This window comes from Acromyrmex echinatior, chromosome 1 (assembly GCF_024713525.1).
Source record: "Acromyrmex echinatior isolate Ae372 chromosome 1, ASM2471352v2, whole genome shotgun sequence".
Lineage (NCBI taxonomy): Eukaryota > Metazoa > Arthropoda > Insecta > Hymenoptera > Formicidae > Acromyrmex > Acromyrmex echinatior.
In genome coordinates this window covers 15,750,776-15,769,129 of record NC_141852.1, presented here as the reverse complement: position 1 = coordinate 15,769,129, position 18,354 = coordinate 15,750,776, and the positions used below count along the sequence as shown (strand labels likewise).

Sequence of the window (18,354 nt, the reverse complement as noted above, 5' to 3'; positions counted from 1 at the left end):
ATATAACACGTTATTCAACTGGAGAAAGGAAATTATATTGTAAAAAAAAAAAGCGTACACATGCACTTTTTTTAAAAAAATGCATTTTATTGGTTTATTTAAAGGAAGGTTTATTTAAATATTATCTCACTTTACGAATTATGGCATTAATTTACCATCCAATATCTTAGAATTCATCATCATTTCAATTCAGATTCTTGTGCAAAGATAAATAAACAAATAATACACAAATATTATGTCAAAACATACTTCGTAGTATCAATTCTTTATGTCACACTATACAAAGAAAAAACCAATAATTACTATTTTAACTGTATTTTATATTACACGCATGTTAACAGTTGTAAGTAAAAAGGAAGTATCAATAGTATACTTTTTGAATGAAAATATATGAATGTTATAATAATACACCTTGTAATACACCTAAATTCACACACTGTTTCGCTCGAATGTCATCAGCTTAAGGCGTAGCCTTCGGTTTCAGTTCATCGTAACATGGTCTCAGGAAGATCTGATTTTTCTTCGCTGGATTATAGTACTCATGGCCCTGAAACATTTGTAAATTAATAACGTTGCACACAGACCTTTCAATGATTATCGTACTTCAAACGACAACGATACCTTTGACCAATCGTAAGAAACAGCATAGGCGAATATCTGCCCATTGTGATTAAAACAGCAACGTGTGATGGGTTGCTCCATCGTTTCGGAGGATTTAAGCTTAGTACGTGCATCTTTATCCCAAAATCCAAAAGTACCATCGCCGCCTACAGTCGCTACGGTGCCATGTACCGGGTGGAATGCTATATCGTTTACCTGTCCACGAATCGAAATTATTGGGCATTTGTTTAACAATAAGATAAAAAATGTAAAGCTTGTATTAGACTACAAATTAGAATTGAGAATAGATTGAAATTTGATGAAAGCAGAACTTTGTTTCACTAATATTGATATTAGACTTGTTCTTTTTAGCTTTCTTGTATGTTCAGCTTTTCTCTTTTTCAAAAAACACAGAGAAAAAGAGGAGAGATAAATTGTACAATAAGTTCAACTAAAAACGATCTATACATTTTTTTCTTTGTTCTAATTGGTTAAATCCAATTTCAGTCTTAATCTGATACAGGCTTAACATGATCTTAATTTAATTTCATTTTAATGGAAAGTCTAAATAAAACCAAAATTCTAAATCTAAACAAACCGCGTAGATATCTTGATATCCATTAGGTGTGCCATTGGTCCTGTGGCACTTAAACGTAAAGTTCTCCTTTGTACTGAGATTCAGATGATGAATCGCAACACGTCCTTCTGTGCTTCCTATTGCGAAACCGGTTGGCACTTTTTTCTTGTCCCTAAAGATCGCCACACAACGGTACTGATACTTTAGGCTCAACTCGACGGGTTTAAATTCACGTGGAGTGGTCTCCAGATGATAAACTATTAAACCACGTCCAGCTGTTCCCACAACCGCCATAGGATAGTCCTGTGATATTATTAATATCAATAATGCTACATGTCAGCATAATGTGTTTTATTATATGGTTTGTGTGTACTTACAACATCCGAACAATAGCATCTTTCAGGCAGATTGATGATCAATCCAGGTTTAGGACTGCGCAGATCCCAAAACTGGAAATTTTACATTGTGATAGAAGAATTAAGTAATATCAAAAAATATTTTAATAATAGTGACTAATATTTAATTATGAATTCCATCACACATTTCACACATTCCATTCACTCACACTATACTAAATTAGTGCACATAAAGGCAGCTTTAGACTGCTTTCTTTTTATAATCAATACATTTTGTTAATTTCATGTATAACAGCTTTTAATACGTATCAGCATAATGTAATTAAGACAAATGATTGAATTTGCTATAAGAAAACTGACGGACTGATAAACAAAAAAAAATTAATTAATAAACAAATAACCTGTAAAATATAACAAAAATAAAAATGAAAATTGAATATTACCTTTAGCGTCTTATCCCAGGAACCAGTCATTAAACAGGAATATGAAGACGCCTTTATCCAGTGACATGTTCTAATAGGCGCATCATGAGCTGCCACTTGTACGCTCTGATTTGTAGCCAAATCCCAGCACTTTGCTGTCTTGTCACAACCTGCCATGAATACTTTGGTTCCATCCTAACAATTATTAAATAACTTATTACATATTATAAGATAGCTTATTATTATTATAAATGTGTAATATTTAACGTCATTTAGTCATCCAGGTAGTATGGAACATTTCAGCAATATTGTAGCAACCTTGCAACACAGCTACGTGTATTACGAGAACGTCCATACTATCTGGATAGTCATGTTCACCATATATAAGATCTATTATATATATATAAGATCTATTTCTTCAACTGAACTTCTTATATAAATCATTTTTCCTTTTTTTCATTCCATTAGAGATAAAAAGAAGAGAGATAAAATATCTTGAAAAATATTACATGCAAATATAATAAAAAAATCTATAATAGTTGCTTTTTCCTTTTGCAAAAGTGATATTAAGTTTAAAGTTATGCGAGTATTTTATACTTAACAACATTAAATTTACTTTTTGTCATAACAGGTTTGTAATTTCCATTTTTTAATATAAGTTAGTAAGACTTAGACATGATCTTAAACAGTTGAATCTCATTTGTCAAAATGAAAAGAAATATATATTCAATTGAGTCACAATATCACAAATGTAAATGACTTAGGTTTTGATAAAAATGAAAAGCAATCAATATGTATAAGCAATCAGTAACATATACTATAGTATTTTATACATTTTCATATTTTTTGAGAATACGATGATCTATAATTGCAGGTAAATGTTGAGAATATCCCGTCTACCTCAAATCTTAATAAAAATACATTCAATCAATCTAATTGTATAATTATCGAAGGGCTTACATCACTCCAGCATACAGCTAAGACTGGCGCTGCCATACTCTGCATGGATTTTGGAACAGTCTTGCCCGATTGCTCTACCTCCCAGCAACGAACATTACAATCCCAGGAGCCGGCCACTAAAAAGTTTTGTTGTATGGACGCCGGACTAAACGCCAGGCTCGAGACCGAGTCGTCCGGCGGTGAGACAACTTCGAAGTCTTGCATCGGATTCGATGTATTCGATGTTCCTGTCCTCAACGAGTTGCTTTGATTGAACATTGTTACTTGATTAAATCTCACTTGTTTCTCGAAATGCTTGCGAATTTCACGATTTCTATTAGAAAAATATCAGTGATAACAGATTAGCTCTACGCAAATCGTTTGAAATGCAAAATGTCTGCGATTATTTACTTCTTGTTTATGCTACGCAGGTAAGAACGGGCCCTCTACATCGTCCACACTCGGAAAGAATCCAATCTGAATAATTCGAATGAAAGAGGCTGGAAATATGGAGTGAACGCTCTAACTTGCTCTAGCTAGCTGACTCTGGACTTAAATTGGACTGGATGAACTGGATCTCGCAAGATCGCAAACAGTCGCAAATGACGAATTTAACCAAACAAAAAGCCGATCAGTCTCCAATAGTTTGCTCTCCATTATTTGTTCTTGATTATTGCGCGCATGCGCTGCAATATGGCAAGAAATACAGGTATCAAGATAGGAAACAACCTAAGTTAGCCTGCTCGCCAAGCAAATAAATATAGGCTGCGTTCCGTTTCATGAATGAAATCGTGCATCATTTATCCTTGTTTAATATTCGGTAAATAAAAAAGATAAATAATGCAGCATGCATTGTTGTTATTTAATTGCATTGGTTGTTACTTAAAGATTTAACCAATTATATTCAATACCACAAGATTTAACCAATTATATTCACTCGATAAGCATGCCTAGTCGCTTTGACGTCTTGAACTCGCCCAATTGACAAAGCGGCTAGTCTGTCCGCCGAGTAATTAGTTGTTACTTACAGATCACTTACATCTAACCAATCATATACAATCGCTCGATAAGAACGCCTATCCGTTTTACCCAATTACCAACGAAGATTCACATTGCATGCGATATTTTGTTACGATTTCATTTATCATATTAGATACAATATATTTCGTTTCACGCATGATGCGCATGAGGCATTATTTAGGGCCGGTTGTTCCATTTTTTGGTAAATTTAATTGTGAGATAAATCTGGTAATCCGCGTATGTGATTGGGTAATCGTATTGCTACTTACCCAATAGGTAAAATTTATCAAAAAATGGAACAACCGACTTATCCTTGTTGTTCACCAAATGTTAAACAAGGATAAATGATGCATCTTCCCAAATGTTTAAATAATTCACTGTAAATTATTTAGGCATTGAGAAGATCTAGTTTTGATCGTTATAGACTTGAATATGCTTATACTTAATATTTAATTTCATGTTGATTTTAATAAAACCTTATTATTGATAAATGATGCGTGGAACAGAATGCACCCACTATACATGTAACAAAAATTTTTAAATGATAATACGGCTAGAATAAAGTTCGAGTTTTTAGAAATGTTCTATTCTGTAGCCAATTATATTTGAAAAACTTGTTATTTATTTGAAATTCTACTAATTTAATTTTAATAATTTTTTATATTATTTTGTATTACTATAACATTATATGTATATTACAAAATAATATAAATATTATTATTCATGATTATAATGTAAAGATTATATTCATTTATATTTATTTTAATGAATCTATAAAATAATTATATAATATAAAGAATACAATTTATATAATATATTAATATATTATACCGCTTTTATACTATAATTATAATATATATACCGCTTTTAAAATTACACAATATACAGAATTTTATAATGGTAAATTTGAATGATTAGCAAATGATTGAATTTGCTATAAATTAATTGCAGATTAGTCACAAAGCAGACCGTTTGTCTGCTTTGACAAATATTTAATTAATAACTAATATTTTAATCATGATGTAATAATTAGAAACGAATTACAATTCTAAAAAGAGAATACTAAAAAGAGAATTTATTTTTGCAAAAAATAATGTATTTATTAGAAAACTTGAAGTTACAAAAATAACACGAGAGAATTTCTTTTTGGTAATTTATAACATTATTATTTATAAATATTATTAAGATAAAAAATATAATTAAGTTATTTGCACATATTGCATTAGGTTTTATAACTTTGAGCAGTGCCAGAACCATAAATACGATCCCATTCGATATAAATCTTTAAATCCGACTGAGACACACTGGGTCGCACGTTGATTAATGCCTGTTCAAAATCACTGTTTGTTATGTGTCTCACTTCCTCCATTTTTATATCTTCAAGTTGACTGAAGGGAATGCTCCGGATTGGTTCCATACTTGCTTCTTTACAGAGATTAGTCATATCGGCGCCGGAATATCCCGCCGATTTCTCCGCGATTTTCATGATAGCTTCCTCATTAAGATCGTGATTCACCGACATCAATAAATTATTTATTATCTGTTTACGCGCTTCGAGTTCTGGCAGAGGAACATACAACCTCTTGACGAGACGTCTTCTTGCCGCCTCGTCCAGTTCTTGCGGTCGATTGGTTGCACCAACGATTAAAATACGATCTTCCTCAGATGTTGCCGCGCCGTCTAACTGCACCAGGAATTCCGTCTTTAGCCTCCTGGAGGACTCGTGCTCCGTCTCCGAACGCTGTGTCAACAACGAATCAATCTCATCAATGAAGACGACGGACGGCTGGTGAACCTTGGCCACTGCAAATAACGCGCGTACCATCTTCTCGCCGTCGCCGATCCATTTGGAAGTCAGAGAGCTCGCTGAAATTGAAAAAAATGTAGACTTGCTCTGCGAAGCTATGCATTTGCCGATGAGAGTCTTTCCTGTTCCGGGTGGGCCGAACAGCAAAATCCCCTTGGGCGGGCGACGGAGACCCGTGAAGATATCCGGTCTTAACATAGGGAACACTACTACCTCCTTGATAATTTTTTTTATGTACTCGAGTCCTGCGATGTCGTCCCACGTTATCATTTTACCTGAATCCATGATCTCATTTTTGATCAACTCGATCATATTTGGATCAATGTTCTTCAGCCTTTCATCCTCTACTTCTTCGTTCGCTTTACCTTGTGGCGTATTGTAACTTTGCGCCGACTCTTCCTTATCGCGTTTGAAAGGACAGACGAATTGGGAATTAGCCGCCCCTCGGCCGCCCAAAGTCTTCTTTGGCACAGACTTGTTCTTCTTCATCTCTTGGATGTATAATTCGTCCCTGGCGCTTCTAAAGGAATCAAAATCGATTTTTTGCATATTGGCGCTTTCACTGATAGTCTGTGGAGGAGCAGTTGGTTTTAATTGTAGTACATGAGGATTTATTGGTCTGTACGAGCTTTTATCATTCATATTATTATTGCTTAACTTAGGAGACACTTTTTGCACAAATCTATCCAAATTCTGATAAGAAGATTGACCATTTGTTTGTACTTTGGAAACATTCTGTTTGGCGGAACTTACATGCTTATTAAAATTTCTAGGAATGTTTGTGAAATATGTAGATATATTTTGTTCACTGTGTGTGTTATTAGACTTCAATGAAAGTTTTTGACTTGAATTCTGACTAGAAGCTGCTTGTAACTGCGAACAGATTTTTCTATTTCTTTCTATGTCTTTCTTCTTTGAGTTATTCATTAGTTTCTCTATATCCCTATCATTGTAAGATCTTTCTTTACAAGGTAGAGTACTGAGCTTCTGACAAGTCAAAGGTTTTATAAAATTCAATGTAGCGTCCACATCTTCTAATTCTGACTTCCACTTTAATGGATCATTTTTTGGGTCCAATATTTGAGATTTAATTTGTTTCCAGTAATTGTTTACTCCGTTCTTATCCTTTATCAGGCTGTGATAATCTTTAAGACTCTTTCGAAGCAGCACAGCTGCCATATCTTCTGAATTGCTGTACAATAATAAGAAGATAAAAATGTATGATAAATTTAACATAACAGAAAACTATGGATGTATGAATGTATTTTACTTACGACAATTTTGTTGTCATATACTTCACAGCAAGAGACTTGCGTTCAATATCTGCGACATCGAAACAGTCCTTGTCTTTTTTTGAAAATATCAGAGAATGATAAGCAGCTAAAACATTATTTTTCTCGTCTTTCGAATTTGATGGAGTACACTGTGCATTTGCACTGACAGAATCTGTATGTCTATTCATACTTGATGATCGATTCAAAATTGAAGAGGAGAAATAATTATCAAGATATAATAATGTATCTAAAGGTAGCTTTCAAGAATTATCGTGATATAAGCATCACCACGTCTCAACAAGTTCATTTGGCTAAGATTGAATATCTCTACATATGTCAATAGAACACCTGTTGCAGCATAAAATATTGCATGTAGAGAGTACACTCTCGAAGGCAGTTTGACGTGTGTCGAGTTGCCACTGTGTGGTTGGCTGTTCAAACCTGTTAACTAAAGACGATTACGAATAACTTGTAAAGATTCAAAAATGCCGATATAATATCGTTCAATTTCTGGTATCAATTTGTATATGCGAAAAAGAACTGGTTTTTCGTTTCATTTATCCGTAAATAAACGATGTTGATAAGTTTAATATCTAACTACTTAGAACACAATAAGCCTGAAAGAAATATGCCCTCGTTTGGTTTTCGTCTATTAGCGCCTCTACAAAATATGGACATGAACTATGTAATTATGTGCACGAATATTTCTGATGGTAACATGATTAATTGTAAGACTTGATATCCTCTTATATTTTCTAAAATCATTCATATATGTGTAAGCTGACTGCTAAACATCGACATTTAATCAATGTCTTATCGATATTTTTTGTCTACGACGACGAACGATCCGAGTTTCCAAGAAGAAATGAGCTTTTTTCCAGCGCAACGGTTCTTTATATATCTTATTGGAAAGCTAGTGGTCACAAATGAGCGTTTAGATAGAATAAGCGTAGTGAGATACCGTGCTCATTGGTCGGTATGCGAGTGGTGGGGATAAAGGCTTGCGAGGTAGTATAAATTAATAGCCGTACTTTCGCACTTTTGCATTGCAACATTTCACTGACTGCGGAACCTCACGTTGCGCGGAGTAACGCAACCTTCGTTTCGTATGATTCTTTTATCAATACGGAATTATTTAATTCCTATTGAAAAACGAAACAAAATTAGACTAGTTAATTAACAAGATTAGTTAATTAATGGAAAATGACTCGAAAGGATCATCGGAATTTGTCGAGATATTATTATTGTATATTCAAATTATTAAATTATTTGCTTTAAGAACTATTGATGCTCTCGAATGATTTTTTAATATCTTATATATTCTAAAAAATACAATATTTTCATTATGTTATTATTAATATTTGTATGCTACGTGCGCGTGAAACTTATTGGCATTTATTTCCCATAATATTTAAACATTGCGTAAATGTAAATTCGACACTAGAGTATGTATATATATATATATATATATATATATATTAGGTGTTGGAATTAATTCGTAGCGTTTTACAAGTGATGGGAAGTACTTTCATTAATGTATTTTTTAATGCTCATGTGAAATAAATAACATTCTTTCATTAAAAAACGCTACGAATTAATTCCAACACCTAATATATATAAAATATATATATGTGTGTGTGTGTGCATATTATGTGTACAACTTCGCTAACGCCTTTTTTTTCCGAAATTGGAGGCTTGTAAAAAACTGGTTATACATTTATGATTCAAAGTATTGTCGCTGGCCACTACTTTCTCCCATTTTTCGGGCAGGGTACGAATCCCGCGTCGAAAAAACAGGTCATCTTTTGAGGCGATCCACGAATCGATCCAATTTTTTACTTCTTCATAAGACCGGAAGTGCTGGTCAGCCAGGCCGTGTGCCATTGATCGAAACAAATGATAGTCAGAGCAACGTCTGGAGAATACGGTGGGCGGGGTAAGACTTCCCATTTCAACGTTCCCAAATATGTCTTGACTACTTTCGCAACATGGGTTCGAGCATTGTCATGCCGCAAAATCACTTTATCGTGTCTTTCGTTGGATTGCGATTATCTTTCAATGCTCGGCTCAAACGCATCAATTGCGTTCGATATTAATCGCCTGTGATTGTCAATTTTAACAGCTCATAATACATTACGCCGAGCTGGTCCCAAAAAATACAGAGCATGACTTGGAACCGTGAATATTCGTTTTGGCCGTCGATGTGGAAGCATGGCCGGCGACTCCCCATGTTTTTCTGCGCTTGGGATTATCGTAATGAACCCATTTTTCGTCCCCAGTCACAATGCAGAAATCCCTTCCGTCTTTGCCTTTCAAGTAGCTGTTCAGAAGCAAACAATTCCGTTCAACATCTCTCGGCTTCAACTCGTACGGCATCCAATTTCCTTGCTTCTGAATTATTACCATGTCTTTGAGGCGTATTGAAATAGCTTGTTGAGTCACTCCCAATGATCGTGTCATTTCTTCTTGATTTTAACACGAGTCTTGATCAGTTAGTGCCTTCAATTCTGCATCTTCGAAAATCTTCTCTCTTCCACCGCTATGCCGGTCTTCGACGTCAAAATCATTGTTCTTGAAGCGTTGAAACCACTCACGACATGTCCTTTCACTAATAGCGGCCTCACCATAAGTATTTGAGAGCTTTCGATGAGCCTCAATAGATTTCTTCATATTGAAACAGAAAATTAAAACCTCCCGCAAATGACGAGAATTTGACTCGTATACTGACATTTTCAATCGAGAATAACTTTATGATGCAGACACAAATGGTCTAACATTTCAATGGGGGACGACTTACCTTTCTTATGTTGACAGATGCTCAAATTGTATGACGTCTATGATCTATTTATTTTGACCACTACTTACCACTAAAGCCATCTAAGGAAAACGGCGGAAGCCAAGTTATACACCTAATACATATATACAGTATTTACATACATATAGTATTTACATACATTGATAATTTGACCGAATGCGTATTTCGCAAAACTCATTCGGCCGAAAATCAAGAATAATGCGACGCGTCACTTTTAACGCGTGAAGTTTACCGCACGCGAGAGACGTGGAACTGCTTCGCTGTCTTGATCTCATTTTATGCTTCATTTGCAAACCGCGGCGGACACAGGACTGACGTCGCGACGGACCGACGGCTCCGGAACGACACTTTTCAATTGGTAAAGAAACTTATATTAACTTTATACTTTCCATTTATTGGAACATTCAATTGACACAAACATCGATTTGGTTCTTGTATATTAGATTTTAATAATTCATTAAAATGCGTATCTCATAATACTTGTAGTGTATTCTGCCGACAAAAAGCCAAAAATATATATCGCGCGAATAATTGCAACGATGACATTACGAGTCGTGGGAATTTAATTATAATATTAATGTGTCTATTCTATTATAATGTAATGTCCGCGTGTAGTATTTATTTGTAGTATATACAATATTTGTAGCTGAAAAGTGCATAAACGCGAAATTAAGACCACGACGTAGTGTCGCGCAGTGTCGCGTCGTTGCGTCGCCGCGCTGCGTTACCGGCGCGGCGACGCGTCGTCACTTTTAGCACTTGAAGTTAACCGCGTATGAGAGATGAAGTCACTTCACTATGATGCTATGTTAATTTATGTTTTGTTTGCAGATCGCTGCGGGAGTAGGACAGCTAAATGATTGTGGATCAAGTAGCGTCGTTTTAGTAAGTAAACGAAACTTGCATCTAACTTATTTATATTCATTTCCTATAATATTTAAATATCGCATAATATAAATTTCGGTATTGATATTGATAATTCGGTTGAAAGCGTATTGTACAAAATACTTATTCGGTTGACACATATAGTCGCTATTGGCATGAAATTGACTACGTGAAGATATATGTAATATGTTATTATTCTAATGACTAATTGTATAATTGCTTAATTGTAACTAATAATTTACTTGTTTTTCCAAAACAGATGTTACAGCGCGAAGAAATAATAATAAATGAAAGAACAAAGGAAATAGAAGCCTAAGCGATAATCAAAGATGATGGATAGGTAAACATTTTACTATTTTATTATTTGCTACTGCAATGGAAATAATTATTTATATGTCTAGTGTAATACAATATTTTAAATTTATGTAATATATTAAGTACTGCATATAATACTATTTAATAAATAAAATTTTTATATTATATTTTAAGATCTTGAAATATTTAGCAAAATATTTATAATTAAATATGAACAAATATGTATAAAATATTTCAAAATATTATAAATATTTATAATTCATATAAGATTCATTTTTTATTAAATTTTATATAAATTAAAATCACATATAAGATTACTTTCGTACATAAATTTAAAATTTTATTATTGCATTACACTCTTCGATGTTGTATATCGTGCAAGCGTTGATAGAGATTTGATAACTTGTGAAGAAGTAAAGAAAATAATTTGATAATCTGAGAAAAGGAGGAAGCTTAGGAGATGCATCGCACGCCGAGAACTTTGCTGTAAGGATTATTGCTTTATTAAATTAACCTTTTTTTCCTATTTATTCGGATTATTTGAATTCGATGATTTAAAAATAATAATTAGAGAAAATAATTAATCTGAAACAATAAAAAAGTTTATTTTTGTAAAGATATTTTTTTAATAATGTACAATTATTTTAATACATAATTAATTGAAAAGTGATTAAAAAATTCTATGCGTGTATAAAAAGTATCTTAAAATTTTTAAATAATTAATTATTTTGAGCGTTATTTTAATTTGTAGTTTGTTTGTTTGTTACAGAATCATTGTAATTACATGGCCGATAATTCCATTCTTGCGCATCGATCGGTGAGTAGTAAAACACTTTATGAATGAAATAATGAATTTGTGAAAATTATGTCAGATATACATTTATAATTAAGTCAGATATATTTATACATTTATGTCAGATATATATTTATATATCGACGTTGTTGTAATATACTACAAGTGAATATACAAAACTTCATAGATCTATTGCCTTAATTGAATGAGTTATGAAACATTATGATAGATATTTAATCTTGGATCTTTTTTTAATATTTGTGTCTTTGATATGCAAAAATGATTTTGTTGAAATATTCAAAAATTTAATTAGATATTTACAGACCTGAAAATAATTTTATTTCACGATCAAAATAATTAATTATGTAGGAAATTCAAACATAATGAACAAAACTAATAAATGTATATTAGATATAAAGGTATATTAGATATAAATCATCTAGAGCATTCTATATAATTATTCTGATATTTCAATAAAATTATTTTCAGACTTGTATTTAGTTTAATTCTTAGATATTTCATCAAAACCGATTTTTTCGTGTACTGTGCTACTGTGCTTAAAGCTACTTGTACAGATATGAACATAAAAAGAAAACGGGAAATAAAAATTATTGCTTATTCAAAAGAAATAATTTTAACAGATACAAAATAAAGACTAAAAATATGTACTCTTAACATTATAGAAAACTATTGTTGATTTTCAATAAATTAAAAACACATCCATCAAAAAATGAAACCATAAGTATTGGTATATATTAAACAATAAAATATCATAATATATCAATATCTATTAATTTTTATTAAAATTTCTTATAACTTTTTCGATTTTATATTAATATTTTTAATTTCTTATTTGATACGCGATTAAGAGAAATATCATTAAGAAATATTCCCGGACATTATAATAAACCGACGGAAATTAAATTAAGCAAATTACAGAGAAAATTTCGAATACATATACCATAGATCTACTTTGTAGTTGAAAGAAAAATTAAAAACTATAATACAACTTACTAAAGTATATATAATGTACTGAAGTACATATAACATGTTTTTTTAAATTTATCACTTGCTTTTTTTTCAGTGAGAAATGACAATCGATGTTGAATCGACGTCGATTCGACGTCAATTTGATGCTTTTGACGTCGAATCGATATCGATTCCATTATCATTTCTCATTAAGTTCAGAGGCTTATAATGGCGAGTGAAGGACTTGACTTTTTTAAGGTACCCGAATAATTTTATAGAGTTGCTATAGATCTAGAAAACTGGCAAAAATCAGGAAAATTGAAATTGGTTATAGAAAACTGGGAAAAGTCAGAGGAAAATGTTCAAAAGGAATTTTGAAATTTGCTTACAATTTTTTTAAACTAATCCTATTCCAGATAATTGTTATAATTTTTTAATATTATCTCTAACATTTATAGTGAAATACGTTCAACACTTGCAAAACTTTTTAAATAAAATAATTAAATAAAATTTTAATAAAATAATTAAAACTTATACTTTAATCAGTATTTTTATTTGTTCGCCTTTTTCGTAACTGCATTCTTTTTTCCAATACTAATTTATTTTTTGTTGGCTTGAATTTGCACTCAAAATTTTAATATGTTACTAAAACTTTTTTGCGTTGTTTTTAATAATATATGTTGGTTCTTTTCTACAACTTTTCGCTAACTCTTTCTTGATTATTTAATTTTTCTATTGCAGCTCTTTTACGGTACGTGCAAAAGACAAGGCGATTTTTTCGAGGATTCTTTTCGGGTTTAAATCGAAATTTGCTTACGAGATACGGTCCAATATGTGAGATCCTTGCAATACGTACCCAATTCCCGTCACGTTTACCGGTCGAGCTTGTCTCGTAAGACTAGCGTCTAACAAGCCGATAAGCCGAATTAATCACGATTAACGCACGAGGGATGTCAAATTCAAACATGTCATTAATTTTATATGTTTTATTTAATGCGCTTTGAAAATGCGAATGATATTATCATGTATTTTTATATTGCATGCGATCGATTTTGCGTCGAAATTCGTCCATTATTTTACTATATATTATTTTTTTTGCTTAGAATTTTATTAATTTTATAAATTTAAATTTTTTCTAGTAACACATATAACACATTGCAAAAAATTAAAATTTCTAATGTATATAATATTTAATCTCTATAAACAGGGTGTACGTTTTCCCATAAGTTTTGACCAATCGCTTTTGTGTAGATAGGACGGAAAACTAAATGACTAAACTGAGTCGAAAAGTTCTTTACTATTTTGCAATTTTCGCAATGGTTAACGAGATATTAATTACTAAAAGTCTCTAAATATTGTTCTTCAATAATTTTTCACTTAAATATTATCAACTTCACAGAAAATTTGCAAGAGGCAAAAATCGTTTATTTTCTTCTCATAGAACTCTAAGAATTTTTTTTTCAGAATTTTTTATCAACTTTTTAATACTGCATTTTCTTATTTTTAACATCATGAGTATTAAAAAATTCTGAAAAACTTCTCAGAACTTTATAAGAAGAAAATAAACAATTTTTATCTCTTGCTATTTTTCTATAAAGTTAATAACATTTGAGTAAAAAATTAATAAAGATCAATATTTAACGATTTTTAGTAATTAATATCTCGTTAATTGTTGCGAAAATTGCAAAATGTGGTACAGGACTTTTCGACTCAGTTTAGTCTGCTCTTTTATATAAAAGCGATTGGTCAAAACTTACGAGACATCCTGTATATACATATATATTGAAACCTTTTGATCAGAACGAGAACATGTAAGTAGAATGCAATAAATATATTTTTTCTAAACTTAAATATAATTCCAAATTTAAATAATGCGTCGGAGACATTTTGTGCAATTTTTATAATTTGTATTAATTTTTTTGAATGTTATTTTTCTTTATCTCATTTTTCGATATGATCTCTATTTTTCTATACGATCGACTTGCATATTAATTCGAATCAAACGAAATATTGTCGACGATGATAATAAACCGACTGTAGGAGAAGTTTTTCTCCTTATTGATTTCTAGTTAAAATACAATCAAAGTACAGTCAGGTTTAACCAAGATAAGTTCAATCTGGTCCGAAGAAAGAAGAAGGAATACAATATAAGGAATAAGGTAAATAGTTATTGACCATGTATAAGGTTCAAAGTGATTTGTTTATTTGCTTAATTTAACACTAGTATCTTAGATGTTACAAAGTGACAAGTAAATTTAATATATTTTTGCGAAATTGTAAATTTTATATTATAACTGACTATAGAATTTGCGAAACGTCTTATTTTATCTCGCTCTTACGATAAAACATATTTACAAAGTATATAATTAAATATTTATTAAACGAATTTTTAAATTATGTTTCGTATTAAATATATTAAATTATTAAAAAATAATTAGACGCGTTATTTTGATGTTTATATGTGTCATTTCTGCCTCAACAATGGGACTTCGTTGCTATATTATCTCTTGCGTCAAATGGACGTTAATAAATATTGTGATTCATACCGATGGACAGTCGTAGTGATTCAATGTGGAAAGTTATTTTCCGTCAGTTTCCTTAGGATCTGTCCGAAATCTACTTCGGTGTCTCGATGAATCTGGGGATTTCCGTTACAGGACTGAAATTGATTTTCTTTACAGTCCTTGGAAGCAGTGATTTCAGAAAGAAATAACAATGACAACGATGTAAATTAATTAATTTTTTTTAAGTTGAATCGCGAAGTCGTTTAAATAATATATTCTGAGAGAAGAGTTCTTCTCTTTAAATATTCTTTCATTAATTAATATTAATGCTGTTTTGATTAAAAAGGCTTAGCAGATTGATGTAGCTGATAGCAGTTGTTTATAAAGACTGAATTACACTCAGTTGTGAATAAATCACAATTTGGTCACGACTTCTTTGAGAAAAATATTGTTACAAATGAATATATCTTTTATTTTAATTTTTAGTTTCTTTTAAGAAACTATTTTCAGGCACTGGTCATCCCTCTAATCAACAACAATCTAATGAACATTAATTAATTTTTAAATATTCCAGAACATTTGTTATAACACACACATAATTATATTTTAAATATTTTTAATTGTTTTATATAATAAAATATATACGCAGTGTATACATTATATAAGAAATTTTTAGCTTTTATTTACTTGATAAAATTGTATCAAAGAGATTTATACTTATTTGAATTAATTATGATGATGAACATAATTAAAAATGTGTGGGCACTTATTAAATTCGAGACGAATCGATTGGATATCCCGATATCAGTAAGATTTTGATAACTTTAATTATTTAAATATTACATTTAATATAAATAATTTATTAGATTAATTCTATTAATTCATTGAATACATTTAATGAAATTATAGAAGAATAGAAAACGATGTGAATCTTATTCATTAAATATTTGATTATGAAATTAATTGAAATGTTATTGTTATCGGTTCGATTCGCCTCGAACAGTTGGTACCTGAGAATTTTTGTACTCACACATTTAATAAATTATAATAAAAACGTATGTATTTTATTATTTTAAAGTATAATCATTTGTAACCACTTTTTAGTAGAAATCATTCTATCCGTATCCTTTGATAATAAAAATATATATTTGTAATAGTGAAAGATATATTTTCTCGCGAATCTTGATCGCACGTATTAAAGAACTGAGATGAATATCAATTAAATTACCATTGAAATATTTGAAAATTGCATTACACTTGCATTATGCAAAGATTTAGAAAAAGTGACAGTTGTTAACTCACTACTGAAATAGCTGCTATCGGGAGCAATTCAGAAAATCCGGGATTTATTTCCTTCTGTAGTGGAGTTCTTGATGTTCATCAGATCACTTAACTTTCCTTTGCGGATTAATCCCATGGAACTCGACAGAAGTAGAGCACAGCTTGTTCTCTAACATGTAGATCGTTCTTCTTTGTGTCGGACTACTCAATGAATCACTCGGCGGAAAGACTTGATCTAGTCGAATTGTTAGATTATCCTCTATTGAACGCGGTGATAAAGTCACTTAAATTTTGAAAAACGCCTTGATGATGCGCATATTTAAAATCAGAACGTCTTTAAGACGATTTTCAAACTTTATTTCTAGATTTTGACATGTGTTGTTTGATTATTGTTAAAATTTGTGTCAACGTTATCTCGTTTTAAGCCTATCTCATTTTACAGTATGTTATGTAAATCCTGTATAAAAACATAGGTGAAATAAGTCTTAAATTTTAATTAATTGTAGTTGAAAAGAATATTCGACTATGATCGGTCAATTTCTTAAGACTTAAGATTTACTACACCTATTGTATTTCGAGACTGAAGAAAAAAAGGTCCGCCGAAAAAAACGGGAGTGGTGGAGGGCCTTTACAAGGTTGATCCGCTTTTATCGGAAATTTCTGTTTTAATTTAAAGATATTACTTCATTTATAAAGGAAATTGTAAAATCTATTATAGTTTAGATAGAATGCATAATAACTGCAATGATATTTGATAAAAGAGCAGAGTAGCCTTATAAAAAGATTTATATATATATATATATATATATATATATATATATATATATATAAATCTTTATATATATATATATAAAGATTTATATATATATATATATAATATATGTATAAAGAGACTATAAAAAATAAAATTACAATATATGTAATTTATACATATGTGTATATATATATATATAAAATGAGATTTATATATACATTGAGATTTATTATAGATATAATCTGAATGTTTTATTAATTTTCATTATCATATATTGTATTTTTTTTATTAAAAAAATTATAATAGAAAATAAATTATATAATAAACATTAAATTAAAAAAATATAAAAGTATGATAAAAGTATTCAAAGCAGGAATGGGAAGTATATTTGTAACGACGTTACAAGTATATTTCCCATTTCTGGTTCAAGAAAAGAGGATCGCCGATTACAATCGGTGAGGGTAGTGGAGAGCCTCTATAGTCGATTCAATTTTGTTTGTTTAAATTGTTGAACTTTAAATTATTACACTTAAAAATATTTTATGTTTAGTTAGTGGCTTGATAATTTCAAACATATTCAGTAAAAACGAAGCAATTTACATAAAAATATTATGTTGCTTATACAATATAATAGCTGTAATGTTATAATGTTATAATTTTGTAAAATTGTTTTATTTAATGTTTTATGAATCTATATTATATTATAATAATATTTCTATTATATTGTATTCTATACATTGCATTAAATTATTCATTCTTAATACATTTTTTCTATTAGGTGTTGGAATTAATTCGTAGCGTTTTTTAATGAAAGAATGTTATTTATTTCACATGAGCATTAAAAAATACATTAATGAAAGTACTTCCCATCACTTGTAAAACGCTACGAATTAATTCCAACACCTAATATATTATATTTCGAAAAAATAAAAAAAATTAAATGTAAAAGAATAAAAAATAAAAAATTCTATGCAACAAAAAGGTGATGACTAATTAAAATCAGCGAAGATGGTGAATGGCCTCTATTTAATAATTCGTTTTTA

The 18,354-nt window shown here is 30.6% G+C and overlaps 2 protein-coding genes and 1 long non-coding RNA gene across 8 annotated transcripts in view; 1 reads left to right on the top strand and 2 right to left on the bottom strand.

The window, feature by feature from the left end:
• Positions 1-233: 233 nt before the first annotated feature.
• On the bottom strand, positions 234-16,755 carry Rae1 (ribonucleic acid export 1). Of its 2 annotated transcripts, none has more exons than XM_011070468.2 (7): positions 16,579-16,755; positions 2,916-3,228; positions 1,977-2,150; positions 1,555-1,626; positions 1,199-1,480; positions 622-816; positions 234-547 (listed from the first exon to the last, which is right to left on the bottom strand). In XM_011070468.2, exons 2-7 carry the CDS (start codon positions 3,171-3,173, stop codon positions 461-463), a joined length of 1,068 nt encoding a protein of 355 aa, XP_011068770.1. In that variant the 5' UTR covers positions 3,174-3,228; positions 16,579-16,755; the 3' UTR covers positions 234-460. The 2 variants fall into 2 exon arrangements, with proteins under 2 accessions (XP_011068770.1, XP_011068769.1); XM_011070467.2 differs by lacking the exon at positions 16,579-16,755 and adding an exon at positions 3,306-3,580.
• On the bottom strand, positions 4,989-10,075 carry LOC105154773 (fidgetin-like protein 1). The gene is made up of 3 exons (XM_087410880.1): positions 9,950-10,075; positions 6,996-7,443; positions 4,989-6,913 (listed from the first exon to the last, which is right to left on the bottom strand). Exons 2-3 carry the CDS (start codon positions 7,181-7,183, stop codon positions 5,137-5,139), a joined length of 1,965 nt encoding a protein of 654 aa, XP_087267006.1. The 5' UTR covers positions 7,184-7,443; positions 9,950-10,075; the 3' UTR covers positions 4,989-5,136.
• The window catches only part of LOC105154749 (uncharacterized), a 25,315-nt gene continuing 17,045 nt past the window's right edge, over positions 10,085-18,354 (top strand). For 2 of the 5 annotated variants that reach the window (XR_015546607.1, XR_015546608.1), the window contains exons 1-4: positions 10,085-10,168; positions 10,642-10,695; positions 10,955-11,035; positions 11,780-11,827. This is a non-coding gene — a long non-coding RNA (uncharacterized LOC105154749). Of the gene's footprint in view, positions 10,169-10,641; positions 10,696-10,954; positions 11,036-11,779; positions 11,828-12,887; positions 14,910-18,354 lie in introns of those variants that run through there. The other 3 variants (XR_015546617.1, XR_015546618.1, XR_015546612.1) reach the window with 3 other exon arrangements.

Coding starts and splice junctions, on each gene's coding strand:
- Rae1 (XM_011070468.2), bottom strand. CDS start 3,173: ATGTTCAATCAAAGCAACTCGTTGAGGACAGGAACATCGAATACATCG. Junction 2,151..2,915: donor TAGCTGTATGCTGGAGTGAT/GTAAGCCCTTCG, acceptor AATAATTGTTAG/GATGGAACCAAAGTATTCAT. Junction 817..1,198: donor GATATCAAGATATCTACGCG/GTTTGTTTAGAT, acceptor ATTCGTGGACAG/GTAAACGATATAGCATTCCA.
- LOC105154773 (XM_087410880.1), bottom strand. CDS start 7,183: ATGAATAGACATACAGATTCTGTCAGTGCAAATGCACAGTGTACTCCA. Junction 6,914..6,995: donor TATATGACAACAAAATTGTC/GTAAGTAAAATA, acceptor ATTATTGTACAG/CAATTCAGAAGATATGGCAG.